The 15,667-nt window shown below is 44.8% G+C and overlaps 1 protein-coding gene across 8 annotated transcripts in view; it reads right to left on the reverse strand.

Moving 5' to 3' along the window:
* Positions 1-15,667, reverse strand: part of MCF2L2 (MCF.2 cell line derived transforming sequence-like 2) — a 312,428-nt gene that overhangs the window by 175,715 nt on the left and 121,046 nt on the right. For all 8 annotated transcript variants that reach the window (XR_012646857.1, XM_075004498.1, XM_075004497.1 and 5 more), the window contains 4 exons: positions 11,966-12,090; positions 6,522-6,636; positions 4,061-4,180; positions 2,511-2,702 (listed from right to left, as the gene is read on the reverse strand). Coding sequence is in view for 7 of the 8 variants with exons in the window: in XM_075004498.1 (XP_074860599.1) it covers positions 2,511-2,702; positions 4,061-4,180; positions 6,522-6,636; positions 11,966-12,090 (552 nt within the window). In the remaining variant the exon portion in view is untranslated. The remainder of the gene's footprint in view (positions 1-2,510; positions 2,703-4,060; positions 4,181-6,521; positions 6,637-11,965; positions 12,091-15,667) is intronic.

Raw genomic sequence — 15,667 nt, forward strand, 5'->3', positions numbered from 1 at the left:
TGCATGAGTAGCTGTACTACACACTGTGTTACTAGCTGTTACAGTAGGTAGCCTCTGCAGACTAAGGGGTTTCCATTTACTGAGGCTATGTCTACACTGGGCAGGTAAGTCTATTGCAGATATGCAGTTCCAGCCCCAGCAATTGCGTAGATAGAATTAACGTATCTGCAATTGACTTACCTGGCTGTCCTCACTGAAGAAGGTCAACGGGAGACTCTTTCATGTCGATCTCCCTTACTTCTTGCAATGAGTGAGGAGCACAGGGGTCGACTTCCAACCCCAGGTAGGTCGATTTTGTGCCTCCCTGGCCGTGTCTACCCTAGCCAAAAACTTCGAAACTGCCACGCAAATGGCCATTTCGAAGTTTACTAATGAAGCGCTGAAAGACATATTCAGCGCCTCATTAGCATGCAGGCGGCCACAGCACTTCAAAATTGATGCGGCTCGTCGCTGCGCGGCTCGTCCAGATGGGGCTCCTTTTCGAAAGGACCCTGCCTACTTCGAAATCCCCTTATTCCCATCTGCTCATAGGAATAAGGGGACTTCGGAGTAGCTGGGGTCCTTTTGAAAAGGAGCCCCGTCTGGATGAGCCGTGCGGCGGCGAGCCGCATCAATTTCGAAGTGCCAGGGCCGCCCGCATGCTCGCGAGGTGCTGAATATGTATTTCAGCTCTTCATTAGTAAACTTCGAAATGGCCATTTGCATGGCCATTTCGAAGTTTTTGGCTAGTGTAGATGTAGCCCCTACCAGGCGCCTGGAAACAAACCCCCTGAGCAGGTCGATCTTCTGGGGTAATGCAGACATGGCCTTAGAACCAGTCATCCAGGAAACAGCAGATTCGGTTTTACAAGTACAGTGCTCAGTCACCCATTGCAGTTCCAGGGGTTTCTCCCACACTGAAGGGATACATGCCTATGGCTGTACATGCAGTGGTATCTCCCTACCTTCTTGTGTCTGGCACTTCTCCAGGGTGCAGCATGGCCTGCCACCCCCATGTGTAATTGGCTATGGGATGGTAGAAGCTAAGTGCACTGAGCAGGAAGCAGCGACTAAGACAAGTTCCCAGCATAGATGCGTGTAGCTTTTCCTCAGGAATCTTAGATCTTCTTGTGGCTACATCTTGTTCTGCACCTCCCATGGTCTACAGCAACTTGTCACATTAATCAGCCCATATTACTTTCACCTGCAGACCTCGAAACCTTTTACAAAGGCAGATAAATATGGAACCCAAAGTCATACAGGGGCAGAGTAGAGAATGGAATGCAGGTCTCCTGTCACCCTGCGTTGTGGTCAGTCCATCTGATCACAGCTGCCCTCGTCAAGTGAAAACAGGAATATCCTTAAGTATACTAACTGCGCCCTGAACCCGAGCCCAGATCTACAAACCATCTTTATAGTCACAGCCCCGTATTGCAAAGTGCTGATCAGGGCCTATGATACGCACCTTAACCTCCCATCGGAAGCAACTGAGTTTGAGGATCCTCACTACTCTTTAGCCCTAGGATCTTAATATCCACCTTAAAACACACCATACATATTATACATGTGAACAGTACCCATCTGCAATTGGTGTGCCCTGTAATCTGAGCACTTGGGCAGCCACCCAGGAGAGATTCAGGGGCCACCCAGCTGATTAGCAGAGCACCCAAAGCTGGCAGCATGTGTGTCTACTGGTGGTGCACGTCCACACATGCCTTGGTGCACGTAGGAAAATTTATTCCATCCATGGATGGAAAAAAATTAGAGGGAACACTGGCCACAACTGACTGCCAGACCTGTCAGCTTCAATGAGGTTGTTGGCCCACAAGTGAAATAAAATTAGTTTGCCCAAAAAAATAAAGGCGGTTGTAGTACTTTCTTCAAGCCTCCCCCGGAACCAGCACAGGACAGAATATATGGATTCATAAGGGAGGCTTAGAGGACTGGATTAGTGCCATTTCAGTGTATTTAATATTCAGTTCAGATAAGTACCTATGAGCCCAGATAGAAAACTGAACTTTCCAAGACTCTTGGGCCTACAAAACTGGGCTAAAAAGCTCAAATAGATCTTCAGGTAATTCTTGTTTTAAATCTGGCTCAAAGTTCACAAGACCAGTCACCTTCTCAGAGTGCTTGAGCATTTCTGCTTCCCATTCCAGCCAGACCATGGAAGTGCAGAGAGTCTTGAAAACAAGAGACAGTGACAAGCAATCACCTGATCAGCAGCATGCCCCAACAGAGGCTTGGTCCATGTTTTAGGTTTAGACAACTTCTTATTTTACTTCAAACCCTACTTCTAATCCTCCTAACTGTATAATTCAGAGAAACCACTGGTCTATGTAAGGAGAACCATTCTCTTGCCCCTTTCTGAGGCTGGGATCACAGCTATTTTTCCCAAGCTGTGCATAGTTGCTGATTGCGGAAAATAGTGAAAACAGTGAAGATGCTTTCCACTAACCCCAAATATGTGATCTTTTAACCCATTTCTTATTGCACTTTATTAGTGTTTTCCTCTACGAAGAGTTGCTCACCTTGCTTAACTGCTTATGCAGCTCAAGGGACTTTCCCAAAATATCATATTTCTTCTTGGTCTCATTGGTGAAGTCATCGCAGATCCGCCTGAGTTCAACACACTTGGGCCTGATGGAGTCAACTGCATAATGGTTGTTTTGGATCAGCTGGTCTCCATGCAGAGCTAGTGACTGGGCCTTTTCCAGAGGTTCCTGCGTAATTAAGAAGAAGAAACGAGAAACCCTTGTACCCTAAACAATGAGGCTAGTCTAGAGGACTCTGTAATTTCTAGAACTACAAGTTGGATCGGTCTTTTGGTTGTATTGTTTTCTAACTGCCTTGAAGACTGATTTCATGATCTGTGGGTTGGTTTATTTTTGTTGTTTTGCAGATGTTTAGCTGACTCTGTAGGCTCAATCCAGCTGTCACTCTAGGAGACTCTTGTAGGTGCTGACTTCCTAATGTGTCAGGAGGTGCTCCCCCTGGTACTGCCCCAGATCCCGCTCCACCTCTTACTCCAAGGTTCCACCCCAGCTTGTGTTTTGCCATCACTGGTCCACCCCTGCCCTGCCTCCTCCCACCCTAACTCTGCCCCCTCCCTGAGTATGCCCTGCCCTCATGACTTCCCCTCCCTCCCACTGCCTCCTGTATGCCATGATACAGCTGACCATGATGGGAAGGAGCTGATTGGTCAGGCCACTAACGAGCAAGAGTTGCTTGGGGAGGGGAAAGCACTGCTAGGGGGGCTATTGGTGGGTGCTAAATGCCCATGATTTTTTCCATGAGTGCTCCAGCCCAGGAACACCCCTCGAAGAATCAGCACCTATTATTTTTGCCTACTTCCGCTGCTGCATTCTGAACACCACACCAACTTAGATTCAATGGGCTCTGCTCAGAGGTGGTGATTAAGCAGTATAAGTTATACATCAACAAGTATGTGTAGAGCCTAAGTTGGTTTAATAAATTACAAAGTGAGGGCAGTGGGAAGAAGATACACAAGCTATGAGAGTTTGGACTCATTCAGATTTCCATGGCAGAATCAGGAAGAAAATGTCTACAGGATAACAGCTGTGTGCTTTAAACATAAGATCACCTTGTGCTGCTGCAGCTGTTCATGTGAATTTGATGTTCTCTAACCAATTCATTAGTTTGCTGTTTCCTAATGCACAAAACTACTGATCATAACAGCTGACTGATGGAGAGAAAAGGCCTGAGATCTGGAAAAGAAAGGTGGCTTAATGCTCGCTGAAGCCCTTGCTGGAAACAGCTACTCAGATGATACTGACTTGTCATAAACACAACATTGAAAGACTTCTAACTGAAGAATCTTTCAGATTTTGCAAACAGCCCCTACCTTTACCATGGACTCAATCAAGCCGCCAGATCTTAACACCCAAGGAAGATGAACTAATTGTCAACTGTACCCAAATTTTAAAAGGCCAAGCTCATCCCCTTTGCATTTAACTGCATTAGTGCAAAACAGTAAGTATAGTGCAGGGACAAAGTTCTGCATGGGACAACAGCTGCAATTTATAATAAGTGAAACACAAAAGTCCAGGGAAGTGCAAACCTGTCCCTTCTCCTCCAGCTGTTTCTGTTCCTTTAAGAGGTGCTCTACTCGAGTCACACTGTCTCCAATGTCAGCGAAACCAGCTTGCACTTCCATCAGATTATCCAGTTCCAGTTTTACCTACAAAAAACACACACAGCCTCATATTATAACAAATCTACAGCCTCCTGGAACATTATGGCTTTCGCTATGTTGTTTGCTATGGGTAGAGACCTGCGTGGATACAAAATTAGTATCCGCATTTGCAGAAATGATCCATGGGTATTCGGATCAACTTCCATGGATAAATTTGCAAAGTTTTAGACACAAAATCTGCATCTGCATCCATGGATATAAAGCAGGTATCTGTGGATTGCAGAGCTCTAGCCATGGGCAATCAGAACTTCACAGTGATAGTAATTCACAAGCACCCAGGAAAGAATTCTTGAGTGGTTAGCAGTACAGAGCCTATGATAAAAAGAAGCTAAGCAATTCTTATTCCCTCCAGCGGAGGGTGGTGGTAGACACACTAGCCAGTTGGTTGTGCAACATTACCATGTTACTCAATCATTTAGTGGATAGGTACAAGGACTTTATAAGGATGGAGCCACTTCCAGTTGAGGCTTGCTTAGTACATGGTTTCTGCTGGATTAGCTGGATGGATCAGGTGGTGCAGAATCTGTCTACCACATGTGATGCAGCCATTTTGATTGTCTGTAATAACCTACTGGGAATGCAACCAGATCGGAAAAGGGGAGGGATGATTCCTGCTCATTCCCTGCTCCTGTATCTTTTAATCAAAATATAATTTGGAGGGAGGTTTTCATACCTGCTCAGGGGGTTGCACACTCAGTCCAGTCACTGGGTACTGAAGACACACCCCTAACCTCTGGGCAATGTTTGGCAGAGATGGTTCCATCCTAAAATCAATCAGGTGTTTCACAGGATTATTGGGGTCTTTATAAACCCACTCCTGGAATTTTCAGTGTGCTTATGTAGCAGGGAAGCGTGACAGACTTCTATTGAACTTGGATCTGAAATCCCTCTGTCAGTGCACTAGATTAATGAGCGGCATGTGATCAGTGGTAAAAATCATAGCGAATGAACAGGCAAAACATAGCTGCCTCCCATCAGTACTTGCTAGAGATGCTCGCCTCCATCCCTAGACTGACTCTTCTTCACATACCAGCCTCTGTTTCCCAGGCTGTGCCCAAGAAGAGGGCTGCAATCAGCTATGCACAATGCAGTCCTCTTGCTACATGCATTACAGAGTTGGGCCCACTCACATTTCAGGGTTTGAGAACTGCAAGTGACACATGGTAGCACTCGGGAGATGCACTGCCCTTCTCTTCCCCTGTCAAAATTTTAATTGCAAAGTGGGAGGCCCTTCCTTGTCCCTATGTGTGGCCCTCCCTGCACCTTTCCCAGTCAAGCCCCAGTCACCACTGTTTGGAACCGAAGGATTCTCCATTACCCCCTCTCTAGGTGTGCAATTAAAGCATGACTCCAAGTCTACCGAAGTCCACAGAAAGAATTCTATGGGCTTCTGGGACACTTGTTATCAAACATGAATTCCTTCCAGATGCTAACATTTGCATGAGGCTGCTACGGAGTGAGCTCCTACTGCCCTCTATAATGCTATCCTGTCTCGCTGTGGCTTAGTGCAGGGGTGAGCAAACTTTTTACATGGGGCCCCACTTTTCATCCCTGCAAATAGCAGGACTCCCCACAACCTGTCTAATGTAATACAAACCAATTTCAGGTATAAAAATAAAAAAACCCTTTTGGCACGTATAAGTAAACAAGTATGCAGAAAGTACAAACTTTATTAATTAGTATATAAATGTGAATACGCATATGTAAAAACTGTAACATAGCTCATCATTTTTAATGAGGTGGATGAACCTGAGACCCAGCAGCCAGTCGTCCTGCACACCCATTATGAAACGTTCCACCCCCCAGCGGGCCTGCCTCCTGCTTTGCACACCCCTGGCTTATTTGAGATGCCATCTGACAGCTGTTATCTGGGTGGGGGTTTCATTTTAGCACATGTGCTTCCTGTTTCATGATAAAGATGTCTTTTCTGACAAACAATATAGATACCCTGGTTAGAAGAGCTACAGATTGAACCTCTCTAATCCTGACTGGCCCCGAATGAGAGAATTTGCCAGACCACAGCAGGTCAGTATTTTGTAGCAGCGTTACACTTCCACTGCTTACAGGCTCTTAAAAGACATGTAGTGGTTAATTACAGCTAAACTACAGCACAGGACAGAGAGCCAGGACTGGTGACTGTAAACAAACTTTATGGGAAACTCGGCCACACACATGATAAGTGGTTGTCCGGCTAACTAAATTCATGCCAGATTATGGATGCTGCCAGACAAGAGAGTGCCGGACTAGAGAGGTTCAGCCTGTATTTGAAAACATTTGCAAATATTTACCAGAAAAGGAAATTTATATTTAAAAATAAGTAAAATACCTCTCTGAAATCATGTTCAAAGTGTCGGAGCTGCAGGCACTGTTCTAGCTTTAGGTGATGTTTGGACCAAAATTGATCAAAGGCTTTTTCTGTTTCATCCAACTGAGCCAATAACCTGTTAAGAAATTAATTGAAGATAGTGAAAAATCAATCGCTGTTTATGACTCCACTGTTTAATTAGCTAAATGTGCAGAGAATATCCAGCCTGGCAGGAGGAGCCTTGAACCACAGTGGCCCTGGTAGCGTCCTGGGCAGGGAGGAGTGATCCAGCCTGGCCAGAGCAGACCCCATCTGTGGCCACTTCCCTGAGCTCTGCTCCGCTTAATCAGTTAGCTGGTTAAACTTAGAATTTAACTGGTTAACTAAGTAAACAGAATTTTACATTCCTAATCATCACTGTATGTGACTTTATGAAACGGTGCTTAGGGTTTGTAACTCCAGCTGTCTGGGAAACACCCACAGGTTAGTCCTTCAGGAAGAATAAATGAACCTGGAAGTATGAACTCTGCATGGCCTTTTGGAGACAGTCTAAGAAGTACATAGCATATGCAAGCAAAATTTGCAAGTCCTATGAAGGACTGGTGGCAGAGCATGTACATCAGGAAGCTGCTTAACTCCACAACACAGCCAGGGTTTTCCCAGAAGAGGGCTCAAAAAGACGAGAACATTGGCATGAAAATTTTTGAACAAAAGAATTGAGATCCCCAATGCTATGTGACAAATCAAAGAGAGTTACAAAAATCTAGCAGATTAAAACATCCCTGACAGCATTTTAGATTTACAAGATTAAATTCACACCTGTGATGTAATTTACCAGCTTTAAACCTCTGAATCACTCTCATTTCTTTTCTTAGCTCATAAACTTCACATAGTTATTGAAATAACTGGCTGGTCATATTGTCTTTGGTCAGATCTTGAGCATCTGGTGCCCTGGGGTGAGTGACTGATTCTTTGAGATTGGAAGAACCTAACATGTGGTGCTTTTAGGTTGAGGTAATCTTTCACCACAGAAGTCCAGTTTGTCTGGGTGATAACATGGACTGGAGTGCCCACAGGGTCTTGCTGGTGGCCTTCTGTTGAACTAGTGTATTGGCCCAGCAACACGTTTGTTTGGGTTAAGTCTAAGTATAGAATATATCAGCAGTTTGGAAGCATCTGCTCAGCTGTGGTAGTCTAACCTGAGATGGCTCTCTCAGCCATGACCCATTTCTGGTCACTGGTGACACCCTTGTTTAAGAGGAACTCCTCCACCCATTGACTGCTTCCACTGACACATACAAGCATTCTCCTAAAATGTGCATATCAGAATGCCTCAATCCCATATGGATTAGGAGAGAGAAAGTGGGAGGGAACAAGAGGGGAAGAGTAATAAGGCTTGGTCAACACTAGGCAGGTAAGTCAATTGCAGATTGGTAATTCTAGCTATGGCAGTTGCATAGCTAGAATCAACTTATCTGCAATTGACTTACCTGACCGTCCACTCAGAGGGAGGTCGATGGGAGAGTTTCTCCCATTGACTTCTCTTACTCCTCCTGATCGCAAGGAGTATAGGGGTTGACTGCTGATCCCGGACAGTTTGATTTCATGTGCCTCTACCAGGCGCATGAAATCAAACTCTGGAAGATCGACCCTGACATAGCCTTAGGGACATCTACACTAGCCCAGAAGATTGACCTGCTTAGGGTTGATCTTACAGGGTTTGATTTCACATGTCTAGTATGGATATGTGAACTCGACCTTGCAGAGATCACAAATGACCCTTGTACTCCTCACGAGACACAAGGGGTAAGGGAGGTCGATGGAAGAAACTCTCCTATCGACCTTATTCAATGACTTGACTTCAACCCTTGTGCTCCAAGTGGAGTATATGTTATCTACAAGTCTCCTCTGCTTCGCTCTGTCTCAAGAGAAAACTTCTTGCTGACCCCAGGAGTACCCCAGTTGTTGTCCTTCAATCTCAGCAGATCTTCTCCACATCGTCTGAGGTCTTCCTCTTCTGCATTTTTCTTGTGGGTTCCATGTGGGAGCTTGATGTACTATGCTGGATGATGGTATTCTGAGAGTGTGGCCTAGCCATCCCCACTTCTTCTCTTGATTTGAATGTCAAGTGGTTCTGGTCCTGCTCAGTTCCAAAGTTCCTCATTTGTGACAAAGTTTTGCCATTTGATGTGCAGGATGTACCTCAGGCATCTGTTTATGAATGTCTGTAGCTTGTGATTTGAAGACTCTTTAGTACACCAGCTCTCACATCCATACAAGAGCATACTCTTCACATTTGTGTTGAAGATCTGCAGTTTCATCTTCACAGATATTATTTATGAACTCCATATGGAATGAAGAGTCTTGAATGCAGCTGTTGCTTTCCCTATCCTGGCACTGATCTCCGTGTCTGTTCCTCCATCTCTGCCCATAATACCCCCTAAGTAGATGAACTGCTCCGCATCTTCCAGGTCGTCCCCTCCCAGTGTGATGGTGGTGTTGTTAGACTTGTTGATCCTCATTGTCTTGGTCTTTCCCTTTTTAATGCTCAGTCTAGTTGTTGAGGCAATTTTGTCTAGCATTATGACCTCTTCCTCCATACTTTCATGTTGGTTTGAAAGAGGGCAACATTGTCAACAAAATCAATGTCCTCCAGCAGTTTGAAAAGTTTCCACTGAATGCCCCATTGATGACTATTTGTTGTCCTGCTCATAATCCAGTCCACTGTGATCAAGAACAGGAAAGGTGACAATAGGCAACCTTGCTGCACTCCTGACAGTATGCTGAAGGATTCTGTCAAGACACCATTGTGAGCAACTTGGTATGTCAAGGGTTTGTACGTTGAACAGACCAGGTTAATAATTTTGGATGGGATGCCATGGTATTGCAGCAGTTTCCACTAAGTGTCTCTGTCAACACTGTCAAAGGCTTTTTCTAAGTCTATGAAGGTTTTGTACACAGGGGACTGTTCTATGATTAGTCTGAGAGTTGCTGTTCGGTCAGTCTTGCTTCAGAAGCCTGTTCTTCCCTGAGCTGTCTATCAATTTCTGTCTTCAGCCTCTTCAAGAGAATCCCATTGAATACTTTTCCAGGAATAGACAGTAACGCGATGCCCCTCCAGTTCTTGCACTCCTTCAGGTTGCGTTTCTTTGGAAGCTTGACAAGGTAGACATGTTTCCAGTCCTGTGGGATCTCCTCAAGGTCCCAAATAGATTATACATCTTGTTGACTGATGTCTCACTCTCTACCTTGTTTGCTTCTGCAGGTATGTTGTCTGGACCAGTTACTTTTCTGCTTTTCAGATGGGCAATGGTTTTTCTGATTTCTTCTCTTGTAGTACTGCTGTTGTTAATTTGCAGCAGTATATTTGCAGATGGTAAGTCCAGAGGTTCCACATGGGCACAGTGGTTCAGTAGCTCTTCAAAGTGTTTCTTCCATCTGCTGAACTACTCATTTAGCTTCATTAGCACACGCCCCTCTTTATCCTCTACTTCCTGATTCACTATACGTCATGACCCAGCTAGCTTCCAAGAGATGTCATACAGCTCTTTCAAGTTTCTCCATCCTTCAGCCTGTTCTGCTTGTTGTGCAAGGTTTTCAACAAAGTTTTTCTCGTCTCGTTTTACAGCCATTTCAACTTCTCTATTGGCTTCTGAATACAGTCACTGAGCTTCTTCCTTCGCTGCTCTTGTTTTACTGTTGTTGATTGCTGCTTTTCTGTCCTTTTGTTCCTTCACTTTTCTCAAAGTTTCTGCTGTGATCCATTCTTTGTGATGCCTTGTCCTCTTTCCCAATGTTTTATTACAGGTCTCTTTCCAGGCTGTTTTGGTGTCTTCCCAAATTTGTTCCACGGTAGCATTTTCTGGAATCAGGTTTGTCAGAAGTGCGTATCTGTTGGACAACTCCACTTGGAAACTGTCTCTTGTCTCTAAATCCTTCAGATGTTCTGTGTTGAATCTCAGTCCTGGTTTGGTCACTTTTATGGTGTACCTCTTAAGCTTGAACTTGAGTTTTATTGTGAGCAGATGGTGGTCTGAACCTACACCTGCTCCTCTTCTATCACTGACATCCTGCATTGATCGTCTGAAAGAACTGCTGATACAGACGTGATCAATCTGGTCTTCTGACTGATGGTCTGGTGAAACCAAAGTGACCTTATGGATCCTTTTGTGTGCAAAAACACTATCACCTGTCACCAAACCATCGAAGGAGCAAAAGTCACTGAAGCACTCTCCATCTTCATTCATGTTTCCTAGGCCTTCTTTCCCATGATCTGCTCTCTGCCTGTATTTATGCTTCCAATGTTCACCCTGAAGTCACCCATCAAAATCAACACATCCTTCTTGGCTTTCTGGTTCACGACACTTTATAGTTTCTCATAGAAGTCCATTTTACATTCCTCAGCTGCTTCATTGGTCAGTGCATAATATTGTCCGATCAGTACCTTCCACACTTTGGTGTAGAATCTGGCTGCAATGATGTGTGATAATACTGCTGTCCACTCTATTAAAGCACCAGATGCCTCTCTTGATAACATCAAGCCTCGCCTTCTGTGTGTGGTGCACCCTCTTCTTCATGTGCTGAGTAGATGAGGGTTTCACATGTTGCCAGGCTTAGCTTCCCAGATTGTGTCCATCTTGTCTCACACAAGCCCAAAACTGCAAGCTTGTACTGTTTCATCTTCATTGCAATCTGTGCTCTCTTCCCAACTTGATACCCAGTCCAAATATTCATCTTACCAAACTGAGTGGTTGTCCTGGATGAGAGAAGGGTCATCTGCAGGGCAGCTTCTTTTTGGCTTTCCCTACCTGGTTTTATACTCAATCCATGTGGCTTGCCAACTCCTCCCAAGACGTGTGTAGTTGTAGGTTTCTTTGTAGATGTTTCTGTAATTTTTTTTTTTATGGCTAGGATTGTTAACCCTAAGCCAACCCTTTTTATCTTGGGAAGAGGTGATCCAAATTTGTCTGGTCTCTCTCCTTCGACCTGCCCAGTTTTAGAGACCATTCCAGGAGCTGTAGCTCTTGCTGGCATAGCTATCCAGGTCATTGAGAAACACAAGCCACCTCACCACAACAAGGAATGGTCTTATTCAGTAGGAACAGCCCAATAAGCCAAGTGCAGATGAACTTGATTCTAGCTACACAATTGCCATAGCTAGAATTGTGTATCTGTAGTCGACATACTTTGCCTAGTGTAGACATAGCTTTAGACTGTACATTAAGTCTTGGGCCTTTTAGTCAATAACATCACCAAACAGGGCCAATGAGAATCAAAGCACTGCCTCTGTTAGTTTCACCAATTAATGGCTCCTACCTAGACCCTCCTCACACAGAACATGCAGTAGCATATTCCAATAAACTGTGAATTAATTATTAAAAATTATTCAAATTAGGATTTAAATCACATTCACATTTTTCGTAGATCAGATAGCAACCTGGAGAACATAATCCCAATGCACCAACCTTTCCACCGTAGCTACGTTTTCTAGCTCATCCGGACTGAGCTTGCTAGTGGAACTCCGTGTGACTGGCTCTCTGATACATGTCAGTAGCGTGGCCCCCTGCTTCACAGCTAGTTTCAGCTCATCCTAGAGAGAGAAGCAAATGGACACACCAGGTCAGATAAGGTTTTACCAAATCCTGGATTAAGTAGTTGTTTTTATTTCTCCTAAAAGAGGAGCACTGTTATTGCCAATGGAAGGTATTTTTGTAGGGATTGGAATTTTGAACAAATTAGGGGTGCTTCACATGGAAACTATATTTAGTGGCCTGCCTAAAAATGAGTGACGCAGTCTAACATGCTGATGGACAACAATGATTTTGGTGTCTCTTGAAGAGCAGCATAATTCTGGAGATTTCTGGCTCTGTGACAGGCCAAAATTCTCCTTCAACCAGAATTTAAGGCCAGAAGGGACTGGTACATCATCTCATCTGCCCTAGTGTCTACCACAGGCCACTGGCAAGACCCAGCTAAACCTAACTGCCAGAATAAGACTGAAGTATTGCTGCTCACAGGGGACTAAATTATTGTGTGCCACAGACAGAATCAGTGGGACTGTGCATCAGTGCTCAAGACCCCCACAAATGCAAGGAAATGATTAAACAAGATATACCCAAGTAATCCTGACACGTGATCCATGCTGCAGAGAAAAGTGGAACAACCTCAAGATCACAACCAATCTGACCTGGGGTCTCACCTTTCTTTACATAAATAGTTTTGCCCATTTATCAACATTTAAGTAGCTAGAAAATACCAAGAATAGACCCTCAGTAATTCAGGAAATCAAATGCTGATCTCAATTTACCACAAGAAGGGGCCCAGGCATAGGGAATAGCAAGATGGCAGAAAACTGTTTCATCAATGTTTATGAATTCATAAAAATTCTATTTTGTTTTAGTGCCCTCTCAGAAATATATAATCTCTCTTAAAAACTTGCCATAAAAAGGCACATAAAATAGCAAGAGGCAAACAAGTGTCTCATTTGAGTTCTAGAATTTCTGTGGCTTTTGTGTAACATTTCTTCTTCCCTTCTTCAAGAATAAAAGAGGCACAATGATTACGCATAGCTTAGACTGTGGTGTCCCTGAAGGTATGGGAAACACAGAGGAGTCATGCCCTGCTGTTGACCGTAATAAAACAGTCAGGAAAAGCTGCTGTTCCCTTTCTAAAATAAATATATTTAGTCATTTAGGAAATACAACTTCTTGGTCTCCAACAACAGAAAACAACCTCCTTTTTAGCTCAGTTTAGACAGTTTACAGTGCCAGAAAATGCCATCATTGAGGTGTCCTGGCAACTGTGGAACTCTGCTGAACACATTTCATTCCATCCACAGAAGTTTGACAAGTGGAGGGTCTCCTGGGGCAGAAAAGAGAGGAGGCATGGTGCAGTGATGAGGGTGTGGGATACCAGCGATTGGTGTCTTTCGGGGAGAGTTTCCCAGGCAAAGTATTGCTGTTATGCACAGCCAGTTGGAATCGGACACAGAATAAAGCAGATCTCTTGCAAGTGCCTGAAGCACTGAGTGATCACTGAACGCCACAGGGTAGCCTGAGACCAAGGTTCATTTCCTTGCTTCACCACAGACTTCCTGTGTGACCATGAGCAAGTCACTTAAATATCCCTGTGCCTCAGTTTCCCATCTGTACAATGGGGATAATAGCACTGCCTTAACCTTACAGGGGGTCTGGGATGAAAAACACTTCGAAGTCTGTGAGGTGCTCAGGTACTGTAGTAATGGGAGGCTGATAAGTAACCAAGACATATGGCAAGTAAAAACACTAAGTGACCAGTTATTAAAAAGTTTGTTTGGATCAGAGATTAAAAAGAGGTTGATTTGGTATCTCTGGTAGCCTTGTACAATTTATTGCTAGGGCTGAGTATGAACTGTAGCGTGCTCCTTTTGTGTGTGACAGCAGGGTAAGGAACTAGAGCATAAAACTGCCCTGAAGTGCATTTTAAAGTTTTGTGAGGATTTTTGTGAACTAGTCTTTGCATATAAATAGTCTTTGTAGTTTCACATAAGTTTTTTCCTCACTGGGCTTCATTCTCCCTCTCATGCTGAGCTGGGCTGCACACAGGAAAGCCACCCTCATCTTAAATCATTTGAGATGATTGATGTCGTATTCATTGCTAATGGAACAGAGCAGGAGTGAAGTGATGAAATAGCTCTTTGAGATGAGAACACTGGAGAGGGAGCAGGGAAGGACTCCAGGCATAGGGAATAGCAAGATGGCAGAAAATTGTTTCATCAATGTTTATGAATTCATAAAAATTCTATTTTGTTTTAGCGCGTCCCTCCCTCAGACAAAAGTCTAATTAATATATTTTCCTCCTTCAGTTATGTACAATAGTCAGTGGTTCCCAACCTGGGATCCATGGACCCCTGCAGGTCTGCAAGAGTATCGCAGATGGTCTATGAAAAAAAATCAAAAATAAATAAAAATGGTCGTAGAAAATAAGATTTGAATCAATTGCAAAGTTACAATTATTAGTTTTTAATTAACTATCTTCCAATAATGTTATTAAGGGCTGTCCAGACATCTATGCTGTGGCTTCCTTTTTCATTTAATGAAGTGTAGCAGCTAGAATTGGTCTCGATGGGGGTCTGTGAATGGTTTCAGGGACGACTGGGGGTCCGCAGGAGTGAAGAGGTGTGGAACCACTGACGTAGATGAGCTAGTTTAGCTGGTGCAGTCTGTAGCAAGGCTCCTGACACACTGATTTACTTTCGCTGGCATACTGTCATCTTCCGTTATCCCCAGAAGAAGGGCCTGACCCATATCCCACTGAAATCAGTGGAAGTCTTTTCATTGACCTCAGGAGCCTGTGAATGGGCTCATTAAGGTTGGTAACCAGACCCTGAGGCCCTGCCTCTTTCCCAAGATCCCCCACCCACTTCTCTACCTCTTCCCCAAGGCCCTGCCCATGCTCTCCAATGCATGACCATCAGCAGCGTCAGCAGCCTGACCCACTGGCAATGGCAGCAGCTGCTGCTGCACTGCCTCCCCCCTTCCACTTAGGGTTGCCACCTTTACCATTGATTAAAAAGAAAACCAGACACCAGGTCTTGTCCAATGGCACCTAGACACACAGGCTGAAACCCAGACGGTCTGGGTGAACACCAGGCAGGTGGCTGGTGGTTTAGCTTTGAGCCATCTATTCTATGCTGCCTTCACGACTGATTTCAAAATGCTGGCCTGCCAAGGCTGCCAAGCGAAGGCAATGCAGTGCAGCAGAGCGTGCTAACTTTCAGTTAACTCCAGCAGCCACACAGCATCCGTCAAATACAGCTACCTCAGCCAGAGCCACCTTAGCAGCACTCTGACTGCTTAAGGCAGGGCTGGGTAAAACATGGCCCATGAGCCAGATGTGCCCACTACCAAGCTGCTAGATCTGGCCTGCAGATGCTTTAGGAAGCCTCAGACAGGCTCTGTGCTTGCCCTGCCCCAGGCACACCACTCAGGAAAGTGGCTTGGGGCCCCTAGTTATTTTTCAAAGCTGCCAGGGTGGGGGAGGCTCCACAATCCCATTGGCTGGTTTCTGGCCAATGGGAGCTTTCTGTTTAAAGCATCCCTCTGCTTGGGCTCCGCTCACAACAGAGGCACATGGCCCCTGGCATGCCCAGGTAGGCAGGCAGCCTCCTTGAGAAATCAGCTGGGCTG

Source organism: Carettochelys insculpta, chromosome 10, assembly GCF_033958435.1.
Source record: "Carettochelys insculpta isolate YL-2023 chromosome 10, ASM3395843v1, whole genome shotgun sequence".
NCBI lineage: Eukaryota > Metazoa > Chordata > Testudines > Carettochelyidae > Carettochelys > Carettochelys insculpta.